The sequence below is a fragment of the Grosmannia clavigera genome (assembly GCF_000143105.1).
Source record: "Grosmannia clavigera kw1407 unplaced genomic scaffold GCSC_167, whole genome shotgun sequence".
Classification (NCBI taxonomy): Eukaryota; Fungi; Ascomycota; class Sordariomycetes; order Ophiostomatales; family Ophiostomataceae; genus Leptographium; species Leptographium clavigerum.
Window position 1 is genome coordinate 1,879,850 of NW_014040772.1, and position 18,204 is coordinate 1,898,053.

The 18,204-nt window shown below is 56.4% G+C and overlaps 6 protein-coding genes across 6 annotated transcripts; 2 read left to right on the top strand and 4 right to left on the bottom strand.

Moving 5' to 3' along the window:
* Window positions 1-95: 95 nt before the first annotated feature.
* Window positions 96-2,765, bottom strand: CMQ_6007 (uncharacterized protein; the record flags this gene model as incomplete). Its single annotated transcript, XM_014315072.1, has 4 exons — window positions 96-1,918; window positions 2,161-2,228; window positions 2,295-2,692; window positions 2,763-2,765. 4 exons carry the CDS (start codon window positions 2,763-2,765, stop codon window positions 96-98), a joined length of 2,292 nt encoding a protein of 763 aa, XP_014170547.1.
* Window positions 2,766-2,996: 231 nt separating this feature from the next.
* On the top strand, window positions 2,997-3,716 carry CMQ_6021 (uncharacterized protein; the record flags this gene model as incomplete). The annotated part of the gene is made up of 2 exons (XM_014315086.1): window positions 2,997-3,459; window positions 3,514-3,716. The coding sequence occupies 2 exons, from the start codon at window positions 2,997-2,999 to the stop codon at window positions 3,714-3,716; spliced, it is 666 nt and encodes a 221-aa protein (XP_014170561.1).
* Window positions 3,717-4,190: 474 nt separating this feature from the next.
* CMQ_6384 (proline oxidase) lies at window positions 4,191-5,740 on the top strand (the record flags this gene model as incomplete). Its single annotated transcript, XM_014315449.1, has 2 exons — window positions 4,191-4,843; window positions 4,903-5,740. 2 exons carry the CDS (start codon window positions 4,191-4,193, stop codon window positions 5,738-5,740), a joined length of 1,491 nt encoding a protein of 496 aa, XP_014170924.1.
* A 126-nt stretch (window positions 5,741-5,866) lies between these two features.
* On the bottom strand, window positions 5,867-6,528 carry CMQ_6364 (cgi121 protein; the record flags this gene model as incomplete). The annotated part of the gene is made up of 2 exons (XM_014315429.1): window positions 5,867-6,172; window positions 6,226-6,528. 2 exons carry the CDS (start codon window positions 6,526-6,528, stop codon window positions 5,867-5,869), a joined length of 609 nt encoding a protein of 202 aa, XP_014170904.1.
* A 501-nt stretch (window positions 6,529-7,029) lies between these two features.
* Window positions 7,030-8,101, bottom strand: CMQ_6173 (groes-like alcohol dehydrogenase; the record flags this gene model as incomplete). The annotated part of the gene is made up of 2 exons (XM_014315238.1): window positions 7,030-8,027; window positions 8,077-8,101. The coding sequence occupies 2 exons, from the start codon at window positions 8,099-8,101 to the stop codon at window positions 7,030-7,032; spliced, it is 1,023 nt and encodes a 340-aa protein (XP_014170713.1).
* A 222-nt stretch (window positions 8,102-8,323) lies between these two features.
* Window positions 8,324-13,104, bottom strand: CMQ_6500 (nacht and tpr domain containing protein; the record flags this gene model as incomplete). Its single annotated transcript, XM_014315565.1, has 4 exons — window positions 8,324-10,213; window positions 10,295-11,098; window positions 11,158-12,780; window positions 12,832-13,104. 4 exons carry the CDS (start codon window positions 13,102-13,104, stop codon window positions 8,324-8,326), a joined length of 4,590 nt encoding a protein of 1,529 aa, XP_014171040.1.
* Between the last annotated feature and the right edge of the window lie 5,100 nt (window positions 13,105-18,204).

Here is an 18,204-nt window from a genome sequence, read left to right on the forward strand (position 1 = left end):
TACATATATTGTGTTGGAACTAGAGAGGGTGGGAGGATGTATAAACGACAAAAGATGGGGACTATGAATAGCGAGTCGTTGATTCCACATGTGTCCTATGTAGCCGCCTTGGACGGACGTTGCTTTGCGGTCCCGGCCGCCACGAACTTCTTCGCAGATGACACCGTCATCTTGGCGGTGGGTGTGCTGCTGGTGTTGGCAAAGTCGGCCGGTGTCTGCAGGATGGCCGTCTCGACGAGCCGGGCGAGGCCGTAGACGAGGACGGCGGCGAGGACGAGGACATCGAGCACGTGGACGACCCACCAGAGGTGCTGGCGGCCGAGAGCGCAGGTGGCAAAGTCGAAGCGCCACTCCCAGGCGGCCTCGTCGAACCAGGCGCTCAGCAGGCCGGCATTGCCGCCATAGTCGCCCATCATGCTGCGCACGGTGATTTCGCGCACGCCGGGGAAGCCAGCACGGCCGACAATCGTCTTGTTGGTGGCCGCGTCCCAGCGGACGGCTTCCCAGACGGGCCCTTGCGACTGGTTGACGTAGTGGAACGTGTCGCAGCCCTCGTGGTCGTGGCCGTTGAGGATGACGCCGACACGGCCACGACCACCGGCCGGAGCACCGGGATCGCCGTGCATACCGAAAATGCCCTCGAGAAAGCCGCGGCTGGCATCGGCACTGAGCTGGTTCTGCTCGGCCAGCAGGCCGCCATCATCGTCGGGGCCAAAGGCAAAGTATGGCTCGTCCACGCAGGTGCCGGCCGGCTTGTACAGCGGTACGTGGGTCAGCACGACGGTGAAGTGGCCACGGAACTCGACGGCCGACGCCGTGTTGATCACCGCGTTGATGAAGCCGTACGTCTGGTCCTGAATGGCGGCGCTGAGCGCCGGCGTGTCGAGGTTCATGTCGTTAAGGTTGACGATACGCAGCTCGGGCACCAGCCGGTTCGACCATGGATTCGTCTCGCGGTCGAACAGGTCGTGCTCGCTTGCATTCCCGCTCAGGGCTGCCAGCGGCAGCTCGAACCGAAGCTCGTAGTTGGCCTTGCCAAAAGCCCGCTCGAATCGGCCCAATCGCTCCTCCGTGATGTCGCCCGCATAACCAATATCGTGGTTGCCCGCCACGTTGATGATCCGATCCGACCAATCGTCCGTCTCGGACTCGTTCGTCCCGTTCGTCCCGTTCGTCTCGCTCGTCTCGTTTTTGCTCACGAACCCCCCCAAGTAGCCCGACAGGGCGTACTCGTCGGCCGGGTAAAGTGCCAGGCTGTCGGACACACGGCGGCCACCCCGCACGACACGATGCCAGTAGCGGTGGGCGCGCTTCTCAAACTCGTCGTCCGCCACCCACTGGCTGCCCAGCAGGTCGCCCAGCACAGCCACATGTGTCGGCCTGGCCCACCAGCGCATCGTGCGGTAGATGTGTGCGAGATAAAAGTCGTTGCCCACCAGGTCGATGCGCTTGCGCACCGAACACGCTGTGTTGGGCACGTCCTCGAACCAAAAATCCACCAGGTCGTGCAGCGTCTGCTGTATCCGTCCCCGCAGGCTCAGGCCGCTGCTGCGAAACATCGCATGCTCCATCGCTCGGACCAGGTGTGGGAACGAGTCGCCGTGTGCGTTGGGGATCGATGTGTCGCCCTCTAGCTGCGGGTCGCCCAGCGCCAGCAGCCGGAACGGTGCCAACCTGCCGGCTGCTGTCGGTGCTGCCGGCAGGTGCTGTCTCGCGGTCGAGAGAAAGGCCGCCTGGTCGGCTCCATCTCTGCTGCCATTGCCACTGTCACTGTCGTTTTGCGGCAGCGGAAACGCACAGCCGCCGATCACCGGGTACAGGTACAGGTATGTCGTCAGCACGGCCGACAGGGGCAGCAGCAGGAGCAACGCCAGCCGAAGCCGAGCCAACGTGGTCGAGCCGGACATGTGAAGATGAGCTGCATGGGGCGTCTGCTATGCTGGGAAGAACGACAATGCCCGACGACGCGTGTGCGGCTGAACTGGAATCAAGAGACGAGCAAAAATTAAAAAGAACAACCGCTGCTGTGGCCTTTGTCACTGCCCCCCTTTTCCTCTCGCTCTTTATGGCCGACTGGGGGTTGTGTTCTCCTTTTTGATGACCCTAACATTTAATTGTAGGTGGGTGTCCCTCTATGAAATTAAACGCGTCTACACTAACTGAAGTGACAGACCCACTTTTCCAGAGGAAGGCAGAGGACGACGACGGTTTCCGTGCCAGCTTGAGCACTGAAGAAGTACGGAGTAATACGGAGTACTCGCGAGACACTTTGAGACACCTTCTTGCCCCCTCACTCCTCTTCGTCCTGCGTCGGGATCGCAACTTCAAAAAATGGCTCTTCCTCCATCATCTCGCTCGTCTGGATCTGGAACGCCAGAGCTGCATTATCCTTCAGCTTCAGGCTGGCCGGTGTTTGGCTGCCGTTAATATTCAAAGGCTTCCAACCATACGACAAGTCTTTCGGGTTCTTGGGCAGGGCGTAGAACACTCGGTATTCCTCTCCTTTTACCGGCACTTGCGTGCGATCCGACGCCAAGACCGACACTGTCAGTCCGTCTGGGTAGCACTCGCGCAATACATCAAGCAGGTCTTCTGATATGGTGGAGAAGGGCGTGAGAGGGTCGACCGAGAGGAAGACAGTATGGATGCCATACTTGAATCTCAGCGCGAGCGTGTCGTCGGTTATCTTGGCCTGGCGTCGATGACATTCGTTAGCTTTGTCTTGACTTGTCCGCGAACAGTTGTGGCCGGAATTGTATTACCATCTTGTCGTATTGCCCGGTTGTGGCAAGGGCATGGTGTGAACAGTCAAGGGAGAGCAAGCTCAAAGAGCAAAAGAGGCATCACGAGCGATTATCACTGTAAAAGATATATGCATGTAAACGACTGCTGTGGAACAGAATACGCCGGCCAATCACAGTGCGCCAAACGGCTAAATTCAATTCCATCCAGCAGAATCAGAGTCAGAACTGTTACGGTCTGCACACAGACAAACGATGGCGACAAATGACGGAGGAGAACGGCGAGCGACAGAGGCCAGCACCGCTGCGGCTGCTGCGGCTGCACCAAAGACTGCGTGGGACGATGCGGCCTGGGCCCAGTCCCGCCTCTCCCTGCCAGATCCCATTCGCATTCCTCTCGCGGCCACGGCAGCCTTTGCGGTCGGCATGGGTCTCGGGGCAGCGCAGGGCAGCACGATGGCTGGGATGCGGTTCCGTGCAGAGCACGCGCACAAGCTTCCGCAGACGACGACCGGCTGGTACCTCTACCACAAGTCCAAGAACTACCACGTGGCCCACGGCGGCATCCGTGAGGGTCTGAAGATGGGCGCCCGCGTGACGGTCTGGACGACGGCCATGTTCGCGATCGAGACGCTGTTCGACAAGTACCGCGGCCAGATGGACCTGGCCAACACCGTTCTCGCCAGCGTCACCGTTGCCGGTGGCTTTAGCTTGTGGAGTAAGCTGGCCGTCTGGAGCATCGTGCCATGAACGGATTGTTAACCCCAAACAGACCGGTTCCCTCTGGCCACGGCTGCACGCACGACGAAGACGGCTCTGCTTGTGGGGCTGGCCTATGGAGGCGTGCAGGACCTCGCCAGCGTCCTGAGAGGCCGACCTGTCAGCTATGTCGACTTTGTCAAGAAGAGATTCCGTCGCGCCGGAGCCGGAGACGTGGCGCCACCAGCAGATAGCCAACAAGAGCACTCGCTGTGATGCAGATGCTCGATAGTGTGCTCCGTGCCTCCAGACCAGACCAGTTGAGCCGACGGCCAGCTAAGCCGCTACCGACGTCGGCAGCTTGTCCATTTTTAGGGCGATTTGGCAATGGGCGCACGGCTACTGGCGGCATTTGGGCCAACCCCAGGTGGGTCTCTCGATGATCACTGCCGCACGGCTTATGAGACAAAGTGCCGCGGCCAAGGATAGCCACGGCGAAGACGTGCATGGCGCGTCGCCGATGTGCGCTCATCGGAGATAATGAGAGGGAAGGGACGTTGGGCTGCAGTGCCGTGCCTGTGTATTTATTTACTCCAGCAGCCCGATCTGGAAGCTGCACTGGCCGTCTCTCTATGACGATTTCCTGATAAGGATTGCCTGGCTGTCGAATCCCAATACGTATCAGCATCTTTTTACCCCATTTGCTGCTCTTTCAGAACCCATTTCCTCCGTCAAAAGCACCCATTTAGAATGCCGTCAGTGGCTCCGCCTCGCGTCCGCCTGAAGGCTCCGGCCTGTCTCCAGGCCCGATCACGGCCTAGACATCAGCCAGCCATGCTCCGTGCATTGGCCGTCCGTCTCGTCCAGACGACCAGAAGCCGGCAGAGCCTGCGTGCGACTTCTGCAGACGGATTGGCAGCAGCCAGCAGGCCCAACGAACCCGAGCACAAGTCTCTGCAGACGACAAACAAGCCGGCTCCCTTATCGGTGCTGCCCCTCACCAACGTGATGCGGTCGTATTTTGTCACCTCCATATCGTCATCCAAGATTCTGCTGCCGCCGTCACTAGCGCTCACAACTTGGATAGCAAACAGCAACAACGCGCTGCTCAATCCGGACAGGAACCCGATCCTGCACTACATCCTCAAGAAGACGTTCTATGCGCAGTTTTGCGCTGGCGAGACAGCGGCCGAGGCCCGGAAGACCATAGCTGGCCTAAAAAATATCGGCTTCAGCGGTGTCATTCTGGGATACGCCAAGGAGGCCGTTCTCCAGGACGGGGAGACCGAGAGCCTGTCTGTCAAGGGTGCCGACGAGGCCACGAAGCAGGAGATTGCATCCTGGACAGAGGGCACGCTGGAGACGGTGAGAATTGCAGCACCGGGAGATTTTGTCGCACTAAAGTGAGTCTCCTTTGCAGTTGTAGGATGCAGCGACCGCTCGCTAACATACTCTCCCACAGATTCACGGGTGCCGGCCGCGAAGCACTGTACCATTTGTCGGAACGCAAGCCACCAGCACCGGCTCTGGCCGAGGCCGTCGACAACATCTGCGACCTGGCTCTCTCACGGAACGTGCGGCTCTTGTTTGACGCAGAGCAGGCCTCTCTGCAAAAGGGCATTGACGACTGGACATTGGCATACATGCGCAAGTACAACGCGGGCAAGCCGGCTTTGGTGTATGGCACATACCAGGCATATCTGAAGTCGACACCGAGCACGCTGTCAGGCCACTTGCGGGAAGCTCGCGATGGTGGTTTCTCGTTGGGAATCAAGCTGGTCCGTGGCGCGTATATCGGTTCGGACCCAAGGCAGCTGATCCACGACACCAAGGCCAACACAGACATGGCGTACGACGGAATCGCCGAGGCCGTACTGCGGCAGAAGTGGCAGGCACCGCTGGTGCTGACCGAGAAAGGATCAAAGGAAGCTTTCCCTAACGTCAGTCTGGTGGTGGCCTCGCACAATGCTGTCAGTGTCCGCAAGGCCAAGGCCATTGTGGCTTCTGGGGAGGCCAAGATCGATGTTGCTTTTGGACAGTTACAGGGAATGGCCGACGAGGTTAGCTGCACGTTGATACCAACGGAAGCGATCACGAAAGAGGTGGCGGCGGCAGCACCTGAGTGCACACGGGTGCGCCCATACAAATACCTGGTATGGGGGTCGACGGGCGAGTGCATGAAGTACCTTTTACGGCGGGCACACGAGAACCGCGATGCCGTTCAGCGGACTAAGGACGGCCGCGACGCAATGCGTGCTGAGCTGTGGAGACGGACCAAGAGTGTCTTTGGGCTGGCCTGAGGAACACAAAAGAAGGGGGCTACTGCAGCGTTGCGTTTATTAGGATTTTATGGAAAGTAATGCAAAGCGAGAGGTATAAAACAACGAGCAGACAGTCATAAACATTGCCCTATAGCTTGCCAGAGCTTACAATCCTCGCAGTGCCATGGCGCCCAGTGTCAAGACCTCGAGCTCCCTCCGCTTTTCGGCCGAGTCTGTACGGCCGGCGAGCGAGGGAACAGAGTTTAGCTTGAAGTACTTTTTGACCTTGTGGACGTCGGTGCCGCTCTCGATGGCGGCCTCGGACGGTGGAACGGCAGTGCCCTCGACGTTGCTGCTGAGGTGCAGCCAGATGTCGTCGGCGGTGGTGGAGGCGTTGGGCAGCAAGATCTTGACGACCAAGACGTTCTTTGTGTCGGCAGTGACGCCGAAACGGCGGTAGGCCTCGGCGATCTGGGGACGTTAGTGTAAAAGAGGAAGACTAGAGAAGGAGGAAGAAAACACACATTGAGCGACGGACTCAGCGACAGCACCGTCTCCGAGTGCACGTTGGGTGTCTTGAGCGAGCCACCGACGTGGGCGAGGATGGCCTTGTGGACGGCGGCGAGCAGGTGTGCTCGTGACACCACCGTCGACGCGTCCACGAGGGCGTACTCGAACGCGGCATTGCGGGCGACCAGCTGCGCCTGCAAAAAGGCGGCGTTCTGCACGTCGCGGAAGAGCACCGCGTGCACGGCGTAGCCCGGCGGAAGGTGCTCGACAGCCACCGTCTCGAGGGCCGAAGCGGCAGCTGTGGCGGTGGCAGACATGATCTGGCAAGCAGGTCGGCCGGCGGGGTCGAAAACGGACGAAAAAGTGGCAGAGCGAGGTCGCGATCCTGAGGCTCAGCACTTGGTGGGGCAGAAGAAAAGAGTGCAAGCAGGGCCCACAATGTGCGGCCTTACAGCAGTTGTGCCCGGGGTTTTAGCGTCTGTATTGCTGTGGGGTTCGACGTGTATAAGACTATAGGCGACACATGCTGTAATTATGGGTGCTTCGGGACTTCCGAGCTATGTGACTTGTACAGAGTATGAAATCCCCCACTAAATAGGCGGGTCTAGACATTCTGCCACATGGTACAAGCATCTTTGCATTGCACTGCACAAGTCTTATATATGGCCCAATTCGTTCGACACGACGAGAACGGATTGTAGAGAGGGTGCAACCCCGTTTATTTCGCCAGCATCGGGATATCTACGGGTGCAGCGCCCTTTTGAAGTAGCTGGATAGATATGTTATACCGATTGCACCTATCACCAGTCTCCCTGCTCTTACAGCACGTCCTGTCCGGCGCCCTCCGTGTCGGCAATGCGGAAGACGTACTTGACAGCGTGTGCCTTGCCAGCCTTGAGCCGGGCGAGGGCGTCCTGGATGCCGGCGAGGCCACCGGGCTGGACCTCATGGGGCTGAGGCCGGAGCCAGCCCTGCTCGAGGGCGCGGGTGAGGTAGCGGCTGTAGATGTAGCCGAAATCCTTGTGCTTTCCGTGGACGGCGCCGACAAACGTCCGGACGCGTCGAATCGACGCCGGGATGTTGTCATGCTCGACCCACGGCAGCACCACGTTGATCGTGCCGGTGGGCTGCAGGGCCTGGCTGACGATGTAGTTGCTGTGGTGATCGGCCACGGCGTCAAAGGCATGGAAGACCTTTTGGCTGCCGACGGCCGCCCGAAGTGCCGCGATGGCCGCCTCGTCGCCGCCCCGGTAGTCGACGATGGTGTCGCCGCGACTGCGGTCCAGCAGCGTCTCGACATGGGCGGCCGAGCTGCCGGCCACGGCGATGATGGGGTGGATGTTGCTGCGCGCGGCCAGCTGCACGGCATACGACCCCACGGCCGTCGCGGCGCCATACACAATCAGCGGCGTCGGCTCGCGTGCGCCGATCCACGGCTCCGGCAGCCGCTGGTCCGCATACAGGCCGATGGCCGCCGTCATGTAGGCCAGCGGCAGCGCCGCGGCTGCCTCCATGGTCGTCGTGGCCGGGATGTGCATCGTCGTGTGCGCCCACGCGATCGCGTACTCGGCAAAACTGCCGTGCGGCGTCTTCATCTCGTGGAAGGCCGCGACCCGGTCGCCTGGCTGGAACTCCCGCACGTTGGCCCCGACACGCACCACGATGCCCGCCAGGTCGTCACCCTCATTCTTGCTCTCGCCCGTCCATTCCGGCACCTTCCAGTCCTTCGGGTTGCTGCCCGACACCACCACCCGGATCAGCACCTGGCCCTCGCCCGGCTCCGGAACGGCCGAGTCCACTATGGCGACCACGGGGCCTGTCGGTCAGCATGGCGCACGGCGTGGACGCTCGACAGGAAACCTCACCTGCAGATACGATTGCTTCCTTCATCTTGACTCTCGTGCGCGGATGAGCGTTGGCTTGTCAGTACGCAGTAGTCACGAAAGATTCGGATGGCTTTACGTCGTATGCTGGACGTCGGATTAGTAAGCTTATAAATGCACAGCTGTCGATGGGCGAATAGTAAATCCGCGAGTGTAAAGCCGGTGAAAATTCCGAATTAGCGGCAGTGATGTTCAGCTGAATAGTATAAGACTGGTACGGAGTATATGCTCATGTCGACTTGTCGGCTCCACCCATATCCTCCTGTCCGTCGACGGACTTGTCATTCTCTACGTATCCCCATTCGCGCTTCAGGTCTGCCAGCCAGGTCTTTGTAGACACAGCCTCTCCGCCGACACACACTCCCCCTTCGAACTGGCCGCCGGTCCGTGTGTTTCCGCTGACCACATCTAGAGTGCGTTGCTTGTCCCACTTGGGCAGGAGAAGCCATTCGTGGCTCTTGTTGCACACGAGTCCGGAGACGGTCGGGCTCTTGAGCTGTCCCTGCTGCAGCATCTCGAGACATTGGTCACAGAAGCCGCGGTCGTAGCAGAATTTGCAGGCGTGCATCGCATTCTCAAAGTCCCATTTCCTGCCACATGGCCCATCGCACCAATAGCCGAGACTGCCGAGATTTTTGCTCACAGTGACCTGGCGCAGTCTCGCCTGGATTTCTTCGTACACGCCGACAAGTGTGGCGTCTGCACCTACTCTAATCCGCTTCCCCACGAGGCCGAGAGCCAAATCGATCTGCTTGTTCAGAGATGATGAATTGTCCTCCTCCTCTATGGCCCTGATCAGACCAAGGCTTGCGTCGCGTGCCGGGTCCTCTTCGAAATCGAGCAGCCAGGCCAGGACGTTTCCCTTGTCTGGTCGTGGAGGCAGCATCGAGAAGGCCGAGATGGCATTGCGCTCGTCGCCGCAGTGCATCAGGATACAGGCGATCATGTAGATGGCGTCCGAGTCATTCTCTTCCGTGTCGTCGGAGAGAAGGTCAAAGGCAGAATAGAGACATCCCTTGACCACAGTTCGGGCGCTTGTCCACTCTCGGTTGATGGTGTAGTAAGACGCAAGATACGCCTTGGCTGCCGACATGGAAAAGAGCCTGCTGCGGGTTTCGGCCGTCTGCAGGTGCTTCAGCCGCTCGACATCTTTCTGCCGCACGGCCGTCTCGTCTGACGCTCTCGCCCGGTCAAAGTGGTAGGCACTCAACAGTCGGGAGGCTGTGCTGTAGTTGGACGACCAGTCCGAGTCGATCTTGACGTCGAGGCACTTGCTCCAGCAGGCAATGGCTGACGTGGCCGATGCCGTGTCGTTGCTGTAGTGGTAGATCGCAGCGCCCTTGTAGAGCAGCATCTCGGCCATGGTCGGAAGATCCTCGGCCTTTTGTGCCCTGGCGATGGCGCGGTCCAGCTCTTGCAGAATGCGCGCGAACAGGTTGCTGTTCTCGGAAATCGCCGTGAAGAGCTTCGGAAGCACCGTCTCGTGCTGCCAGTCCCCAAACATGTCGCTGACAATGTTGCCAAAGCGGCCTGGCTCATCTTGCACATCTGAGGCGCCGGTCAGGTCCTCCAGGAACTCGGCTGCATGACTGCCGTCATCCGACATCAGATGGAGCTTCAGGAGAGCATAGCATGAGGCGTGATCGTCTGGAGAAAGACCAATCACCTTTTTCATGTACTCGGCCGCACGCTTGGGCTCGTTCAACGAGGTGTACCACGTCGAAAGATGCGTATAGATGCGGATCAGAATCGGCCTGTTCACCCCATCGTCTTCGTCGAGCAGCTTCAAAGCCTCATTTACACGGTCACACGCCTCTGGCAGTTTTCCCTGCATTGCCAACGCCTTTGCCAATCCCTCGTAAACTTCCGCGCTCGCGTCGCCGAGGCTGAGAGCTGAGTGGAATGCATCGACTGCTAGTCCCGGTCCTTGGACCTCGTAGAACGTCTCGCCAAGGCGTCTGTACCAGAGAGAGTCCAGCTCGGAAACGACAAGGACTTGTCGGCACCAGTCGGCAGCCGACTCGACCGTTATTTCGGTGACTGACTCAGCGACTGCCTCGGAACTTTTTGAGCTATCAGGCGTGTCACTTGGCCTTTCGGTGCTTTCCGGTGCTCCCGACTGAACGGTCAGCAATATGCCCCTGCCGGTATTTTTTTTTTCAAAAAAAGCAAATAAAAAAAGAACAAAATAAAAACTTACCAACATCAAAAGGCCGCGCAGCCACTCGTACGAAATGCGCACCTCCCAGTCGGTGTCTCGCAGCCAGTGTCGTGCCACCGTCTTGGCCAGCTTCGCCAGAAGTGCTCGGTTTGGTCTCTGGTCGGCCTCGACATCCCTGAGCCATTCGCGGTCCAGTCGGCCGAGGCGCGAGGTGACGGACGGGTCGGCGAGCCAGCGCCGAAATACCCGAACCTCGTCATCTTCGCGGAACCAAACGAGAGCGTCGCAGCTGCCCCAGTGCCTCTCAATGACCTCGCCAGATACGACGAGCGAGAAGAGACCTTCGCCGACCATCTGCTTCTCCGCCGGCGTCAGCGCATCGATGCCCGTCGCCTCCTCCAGGACCTCCAGGTGCTGAGGCAGATAGTTGAGGAGGTATGACGCCAGCGGCCGTGTCCTCAGGTCCGGCGCCTCGGCCAGGATGGAAAATGTCTGCTGGACAATGCTGAGGTGGGCGTCGAAGCGGTTGACCCCGATGGTGCCCTTGATACCGGTCTGGTCGGTCAGCTGCTGGAAGCCCAAGGTGTCCTGGTTGGCCTTTTGCATGAAGCTCCAGAGAAACGACTGCACACTTGTGAGGTCAGCCTTGGCGATGGTGATGGTGGCCGAGAACGTGGGCGCCTCATCCACCACCCGTGACTGCGTCCTCTCCTTCTGCAGGTTGGCCTCCATGTCTTCGGCAATGTCGACGTAACCGTCGGACAGCACGTGGAAGATCTTGCCGTATTTTCCCTTCAACTTGTTCGTCAGCTTGAGCAGGGTCCGTGTCTTGAACCGGAGAGACTAGAGACGATCAGTCAGCCAAAGTCAACACAGCATCGTCTGAGTCGGACGGAACTCACCAGCGCGGCATCCAACAGGTCGAGATGGAATGTGCAGAAGCCAAAGATGACCCAGACGAGAAGCTCGTTGAGCTCGGCGATCTCGCGCGCCTGCAGCGTCTCTTCCAGCGTGCGGATGACCGTCTGCGAGATGGCCCTCTCATCCTTGCTCGACTCGTCGAGCACCCGGTCCACATCAGTCTCCTCGCCGTCGTTGAGCACCACCTCCTCGATCTTGCCAATGGCAGACGTCACCTTGTAGTAGCTGCCACCCACCTCGTTGGCCAGCCGGTCTCGGATCCGCGTCCCAATCCTGACCGAGCTGTCGTCGGCGTCCTGGAACATGTCCTTGGCCTTGAGCTCGTGGTCGATGTACCTGCGAATGTCCTCGGCATTGTGCTTCTCCATGTCGATCTTTGGCCATTTGCACGCACCCATGGTCGCAAGACTGTCCGGCCTGACTGACAGGAGCACTCGTATGGGTGATTGTTCTGAATCCAGCCGGTCCAAGATGGCAAACAGCATCTCCATCGTGGCCCGCTGTCCACTCGGCAACGAGCCTAGTCCGTCTAAAAGCAGAAAGTGTGCCGTCGTCTTGGCCCTCGGCACGCACGCGCTGATCAGGTCCCAGAGGCCCTCACAGGTGGCGTCATGGAAGAACGTCTCGGCATCGGTCCGGCCGTCACACGCCTGCGACATCTTCCTGGCACAGACACCGTCCTGCTCGGCCAGCTGCATCGCGATGCACTTCAGCGCCGTCTCTACCGGTCGCCGGTCCTCGTCACTCTTGCCCGTGAAGCTGGGGAAGAAGTAGGATGCGACCAGGGTTCGAGGCGATTGTCTGTCCGGCGCCTCGTAGATCGATCGCAGGTGGTGGCTGATGGACGACATGACGACCGACTTGCCCGTGTTGGGATCGCCGTTCAGCAGGAACATCGGCTTCGCCTCTGCATTGTTTCGCTCGGCCCACTCGCGAAATGCCGGATTTCCGTCCGCATTCACCATCCAGCTGCCCGTGCCAGGGACACAGATATGCCAGAGCTCGTCGTAGGCCTCCTTCGACGCCTTCAGTGCCTTTTCCTGTATGCCAAGCTTGTCTCGTATGTTGACCAGGTGCTTCCGCCTTGTCTCCTCCGACTTCCGCTTGTCGTCTGCGTCCCGAAGACCGATCACGTAGACGGCCATCTCTTCTATACGTCTGCCCGTCTCGGATGCTTCCGTCAGAAAGGCCGTGAGGCTGCTATTGCTCTCTAGCACCGTCTTGAGCGTTTGCGTTGCCTGCACCGAACCATGTGCTGCTGTCAGCGTCTTGAAGTGCTCAACCTCACTCTTGACGCCGGAGTCGTCGTCTAGGAGGATGAGCTTCGTCGCGGCCTTGAACTTGCGCCACCTCCCCGAGTTACGCAGCTTGATGTAGAGCGCGCATATGTCAATGAAGCTGATCATCACCCGCTGGATGGCCTGCTTCAGCTCAGGCTCGATGTTCTTGAACTGTTCGATCCTCTCGTATATCCTGAAGACGCCGAGACTTGGACCAAGCGTCTCGAACAGGCCGTCCACCGCACTGTGGAAGTCCTGGATGTTCTCTGGCACGTCCAGAAGAAGCGACAGCGCATTGAAGCAGAGGCTCGACGGCGCAAATACCTGGCATCACCTTAGTCACAATGGACGAGCGCATAAGAGGCTCCAACGTACCATCTCTGCCCCTTCTGCAGCCACTCCGCCCAGCAGTTTCAGACACCGCAGAATGTTGATTCCATACTGCTTGGCCTTGTCTCTTGTCGATACCGTCTCTGTCGACAACGACGGCGCCGGCAGCTGGCGCTTCTCGATCTCTGCAATACAATCGTCCAGCGTTTTTGCAGGCTTCAGGCTTAACGTCGTCCCGGTCCGTTCCTTGAACCTGACTGCAGCCTCTTGCCACATCTCGGCCATCGAGAGGTCCTGCTGAGAGTCTGCATTGTCCATACTTGCCGCCTGTAGCTCGCTGTTGTCAAGACTGGTAACGATGCAAGCACACTACTTCGACAGAGTAAGAGGACGTGCAACCTTATGGGCTGCCTAGCAGACTCCACATCCATTGGTGGTCAGCAAAAGTAGCATTGTGACCCCTGTCTGCTTAGCCGCAAGGCACAGCCTCACAAAGAAGGATGCATGAAAACGCCCGCTCGTGGCGTTGTATTGGGCCGGAAAACCCCATGACCCCATAGGACGCTGCATTATGTCTCAATTAGCTTGCTCAAGTGCATATCTCGTAAATGCTTCAGGACAACGCTTTTGCACATTTAATTCAATTTTTCTTACACTCAACAGGCAGAATCTTCGTAAACATGTATTTATGCGTATGCAGTGCCATTCTAGACCTCACACAGTAAGGACCCTCTCTAGACGAGCCTGATCGTCCAAGCTGTAAGGCTAGCAGTCGATCTGGAAGGTGTGATGATCCGACAGGGTCTTAGCCCAGGCACCGTACTTGAAGCGTGGCCCCCAGAAACGTAATCGATATGGCCTGTCACGCTGGCCCAGGACCACGACGGCGCGATATTCAGTCATAGACGGTGGCCACTCGAACTGGGGAACACAACTCGGCGGAATCGCTCAGCCAGTATCGTCTCACTGGCATATTTATGAACACGTGCCAGAGTTCTCTTATGCAGCAATAATCCGAAGACAGTTATGTTAGACGAGTCCCACCTTGTTTCTCTAGTCGTCCCAGTCGACGGTGGAATCCTAAATGATACAGACCAAGTCATCTAGTGGTGGTCCACTTTTAGAACTCGACAACTGAGTATAGCGTCTCGGAATATCATGGAAATGTCTCCAAGCTTCATCTCTTTCTGAAACGAGGCCAGGCTGTTGTTTCTAAGCTGAAAGAGAGCCCCCCCTGCAGTGACTCAGGTATATATATTACCCATGGCCTCAACGCTTTTCGACAAGGCGTAGTTTCCCGACATCTATCGGAGCAGCTCCGTTGCTGTTTCAGCGAAACTCTTGGTGCAAGCTGAAATTGTTCTTGAGCACACCTCGGGACGATTTCGCCGCCTCTCGGCTTCTATGGCCAATTAGATCACCTTCTTTACCTACTTTCTCTGTTCTCGTGGCCTTTTTTTAGTCGCACTTTGTACTCCTCTCGATATCGTTCCCGCGGTCTGCATCTCAAACGTGCATATAATTGGTTATCATTCCGATTTGCTTCATGATGCCGTCCTATACAGTGTCTAGCCAATACGTGACGTTGTATCAAGCTTTCCATATTACTTCACTCCGCCTGCACTCGGGTTATATGACGTGGCTTTGCCTTGCCAAGGCCTGCACCACCAAACATGTGGCATGCCAAGCATATGTGCACTTTCTCCACAAGACGGCATGACCACACGGTACTTGTATCGCCTGTTTTCCGACACAATTCTTTCCCGAATCCATAAATTTTGATGGCCCGAGCACAACTACGAGCAATGCGACAGCTTTACCACGACCGCTTACCAATACGCAACTTTTCAAGACCCAATAACAGATACAGGCTTGCCAGATTTCTGCCCGGCCTAATGGACGGCTTAGCTGCAGAGAGATTCATGCTGTACTCGGGAAACCCGCGGCGCAAAAGCAGAAGAGGTAGTGCCTGAAATAGATCAGAGCGTTTATGCCGGCAAAAATTCAAGCCTTGGAGCTATTAAGGGATGCTACATCTTCCAAGATGCCGACACAAAAGTTACGCATTGGGAACATCCCGACCCCTGCATGAGACTCGACAACATATGGCAGCTCTTCCCGACGAAGTCGGGACTAGCAGATGTTTTCTCGGGAAGAAATGACCAGACGGCCCACGGTATAGGCTACTTATTTAAAACAGCCCTACGATACTTGCGAAGTGGGATAGCGAGTCGGACGTTGTGGGCTACGCATACGGGCCCCCTGTCATGGGTTGCGGCTGCGAGTCCGTGCTTTGGTCATGTTGCACGGGTCATGTTTCCATCGGACCAGATCCACCCCGAATACGCAGCACCGGTCGCCACTGTACATCTGCTGAAATGCTGGAATGCTGGCTACTCGCTCAACATGTGCACCGATTTCATAATGGCGCTGTGGTCTCTGAAAAGTGCCATCTTCTCTGTCTTGGATTCCCAACTTCGCCCAGACCGGTAGTCTGCGCACCAGCAGCCTCAGCTACTGTTTCGCCATTGGTGCTTGTACCTCCTCCGTACCGCCTTACTCTCTTGAGATATGGGGAGTGACGTGTGACTTTTTTTGCAGCGTCAGTGGCTCTCTCTGTCACGAGGATGTCGATCCCTTGCCCGATGTGCGCCTCGGGGCCAGGTAGCATTGGACACGACCTCTCTGTCCAACCGGAGAGAGCGTTACCCTTGGTGCACGCTGTCCTCTCCGGACTCAGTGGCAAGAGCAGCTGACCGACTACGTGTGGGACATTTCGAAAGGCAGTGTATCAGAGAACCTACCAAACCACTTTTCCAAAACGTTCTGACAGTTGCAGCAAGTAGTGGCAATGAAACAAGGCCACTTGGGACTGACTTCTACAGATGCACAGCCGGGTAAGCTGGCCAACCCTCTATTCCTTTGTGCGGTAGAACCTGATCATTGTGTGTGGGAGATTAGATCTATGCTGTCCTTGGTTGCAGAGGCATGGCCATGACCCGACTAAAAGACTTGGACACGTTCGAAGCTGTTAGATTCGTCGACAGAGAAGAACGCCTGAGACCTGTCCCGCCGATGGGTCAGGTCGTGTACAAGTTCTTACAACTCCTGAACCAGAGGCTGATCTCAACATTCCGGCAGGTCGCAAACACTGGCCCACAGCTCACACCAGTTCCATTGGAGTGGGAGCGAGAGACTCGAGAAAGCCACCCGAGTCGATCCGGCTGGACTCTTGTCCTCGGAAAGTCTTATATCTACGACTAAGACTCCCTTGCTTTACAGAAGAAGAAAGTTTGGATGCAACTGGTTGCTTTATAATCACACCGACAATATGGAAACACGGTTACAGGATGATTTTGTCATGACTGGCAAGATTGTGGCTATATCGTGCAGGACTCGAAGCATCTGCTGCGATCAGGCGGAGCTCAGTGGGCCTTGACAGCGTGCAGCTGCTACAGAGGCTTTGAGCTGAGCGGACGTGGCGGTGAAGAAAACCGGTGTAAGAAGCTACCGGGGGAGATAAAGAAGGAAGTCCTGTTTCGCCAATGTAAGATACCTCGTTTTGATCACCATGATTATTTAATACGTTTTTGTCTTCTGGATTTCACAAAGGCTTTGTAAGTATTTTTATCCCGCGGAGAAACTAAAAGGTCTTGTCTTTGTAGAAACAAACGGCATGGCCCACTAATCAACTTGCGTAAAAAAAAAAGCATGCTTTGGGGCCATGCAGCATATATTAGACGTGGCATGCGAAAAAATGAGTCCTATCAATAATCTAGAATGTATTTTATTGCCGAACTGAGTCCGCTACAGCAGACAAGTAGTTTTATTGCCATACGCTGTCGCGGCGGGCCTTTTGATACGTGTCTAACAAGGCAGTGTACTCTGCTCCACGTTTGTAAAGGTGCTCTGTACCCACCACTTCCGAGCCGTGGGTTAGCTGAGGTAGTCGTGTGGCTATGGCTTAGGTCGCACGCTTATATACCGGACTCGGGCGACCTGAATAATGAGCAAGTCTTAACACCGTTTCTCCCAAACTCAAAGACATATGGCCCCTCTCAACATCTTTCAATATGTTTTTCTCTCGACGCTTATCAAAGTGGCTGCCTAGCTTTCTTATCGCTAAAACGGCAGCGTCTCTTGGCCGTCTCGTGCTGGATCCTGCATATCCCGAGAGCTGCTATATCGACACGATCGAATCAGACAAAGACGGGCAAACAGAAAGAGTCTCGGAGATTCGAGTAAATTCTTTTCAAACTACCACAACCGAAGCCGAGTCATACGGACTTTCTGCGCTCCTTACCACCCTTCTCGGAGCCACATATAAAACCAGACAGGAGCAAAGCATCGACATTGCAGCTGATGGGTGCACTACACGGAGCCTGAATGATCCTTATAGAAGCTTTCAAAATGCCACCGAGCGTAGCGAAGTGGTTGACTGGCTCTACGACGCGTGGAAGAAGCGTAAACCCGTTTACTATATAACAGGCATTCAGACCTTGACCGACGCCAACATTAAATTTCGGACTGCAAGTACCTTCGAAGGGGGCTTGAATGTTAGCCTCCCTACTTCTGTGACTGTAGCAGCAGCTACTTCGGGTGCTGTCCTCATTCCCGGCTGCGACGCAATGGACTTAGAAGTCGGTATATCGAGAAAAAAGGAGCCAAGTCGAGAAAGCGGTGGGTTCATAGCGGGAGAGCATATATATGCCATTCAATTTCGCAAGGTCCGGTTCTCTTGGCTTAAGAAGCCAAAACGCGCCAACACAGGACTTATTCCGCACGACTGGAAGATTTTCATCGGCACCAGGGGTGGTACTATCAACACAGATTCGGATTCAGACTCGGAGAGCAGTCAGGATGAAGGAAGGATGTTCACACTTGTGCCACAGCTTTCTCCCGACAATACGGAATCAAAATTCGGCCTGTTCATGAAAAATATATCGTGAAGATAGCCTGAATTACTGACGCTCATGTGTTGAGAAATACCAGTGTCTGGAGATATCTGAATTGAGCTATTTTAGACTGGCGTGTGGGCGAAATCGCGTCCCCCCTTTTCCTAACTGTTACGTCTTTCCTCTCTCCCATATAATCAGCGCCATACATTTGGCATATTCGTATAGACAAGGCGTTATGACTCTCAATATGGCCGCAGAGAAATAAACCATTATATCCCGTGAAATGCTGAGTTAAAGTTTTTTTTTTTTTATAGAATATCGGAGAGGCAATCATTAGAATCGAGGCCTGCGGAATCCTTAAAGCGCCTCCCATCGTAAGGCGACGTGAGCCATGTGCAATCGCATTGATATTAGAAGTCCATTTTGTATGCATGTGTACATGCAACTGTCATTGGCCATATGTACTTTAGTTAGCCAGAGAGTCTCATACATACGACGTAATACTTCATAAATGTCACCC